Source organism: Dendroctonus ponderosae, unplaced genomic scaffold (genome assembly GCF_020466585.1).
Source record: "Dendroctonus ponderosae isolate FM_Combo_2020 unplaced genomic scaffold, Dpon_F_20191213v2 Dpon_F_20191213_1, whole genome shotgun sequence".
NCBI classification, from domain to species: domain Eukaryota; kingdom Metazoa; phylum Arthropoda; class Insecta; order Coleoptera; family Curculionidae; genus Dendroctonus; species Dendroctonus ponderosae.
In genome coordinates, this window is record NW_026017110.1 from 1,356,316 (window position 1) to 1,357,561 (window position 1,246).

The following is a 1,246-nucleotide window of genomic DNA, read 5'->3' on the forward strand; positions in this document are numbered from 1 at the left end:
ATTTCATAATTCATCTCTATCTCTATCTATCTCATTCATATTGTATTCTTTAGATCGTTCCGGAGCAAAGAGGAGTTCGACATATGATTTCCATACCTCTAGACATTTTGATGGTTCCGAAATAATATTATCGTTAGTGTCCAGTATGAGCGTGTTTCTGTTGTTTATTTTCTTTGTTGTCATTTCCCTTATTTCCTTATGCATATTGCGGTCGTTCTTCACTTCATATTGTTCTATCTTGTCACATTTTTCAGAGAACCATTTTCCTTTGCCTCTCTAATGTTTTTCCTTATGTTTTTGTGAACTTCACGGTACTTTGTGTTGTTTTTATCTTTGTGTTTCCGTCTTTCGTCCATCATGTCGAGGATCTCTTGTGCCATCCACGTCAGCCTCACGCAAGTGAACGATAATTGAACAGGCAATTCGCCTAAAATCAAGAATGAAGAAGAAGAAGAAGGATCCCATTTGGGTATGCATTCAATTCTGGTCGACATTACGTAAATTTAGCATTTATAATTAATCAAATTTAATAATGATATATAGAGGGTGACCTGCGAAACTATCCATTTGTATCTTTATAGACAAGTTCCCCAGCATGTAACCCTACATAACACCAAATGTTTGATAGAAGTTTTTCTTCTGCGTGCACAGGCAATCGGGTCCAAGTTGACCTAAAAGCTATGGACTTCAGACACGCGTTTAACAATTTCTTGCAAAACTCCTAGAAAACCTGCCCGATTATTTCATTTTTCTCGTTCTCAAGTAGTCAATTTTCAATATCCACATAATGTTGACTTCGGTCCAAATGCGTTCTTCTAGCTATGTGATATTTCGGCCGGGTATCAACATTTATCGATATATAATTGGCAAATGGGACAGTAATTAAATCGACCATCGTCCAATTGGAAAACGGACAATGGAGACTGTTCAATTATAGTTCGGCTTGCAGTTATGTTAGATGGCAATGTGCAGGGCGCATTACACAAACCGCTAGTGTTAGTCATATCGACGTATTGTTCTGGACTTAAATAAGCTCTTGTTCGAATCAATCAATAGGATCTGCCACATTGTGACCGCAGAACTTTAGGGCGCAATTGAGTGTTCAAGCAAAATATCCAAACTATATCAAATTGCCGCATTTACCGCATGTAAAGTGAATTGAATAAGCTTTAATTGCTTTTCATTGATTTAGTTAGTAAATTCATTTTAGACAACACAGTGTTGATGGTAGATGCCAAAATAAGAA

The 1,246-nt window shown here is 36.8% G+C and overlaps 1 protein-coding gene across 1 annotated transcript in view; it reads left to right on the forward strand.

The window, feature by feature from the left end:
• Nucleotides 1–439: 439 nt before the first annotated feature.
• The window catches only part of LOC125502436, a 4,919-nt gene continuing 4,112 nt past the window's right edge, over nucleotides 440–1,246 (forward strand). The window contains exon 1 of the mRNA XM_048660513.1: nucleotides 440–469. Within this exon, the coding sequence (XP_048516470.1) occupies nucleotides 440–469 (30 nt within the window). The remainder of the gene's footprint in view (nucleotides 470–1,246) is intronic.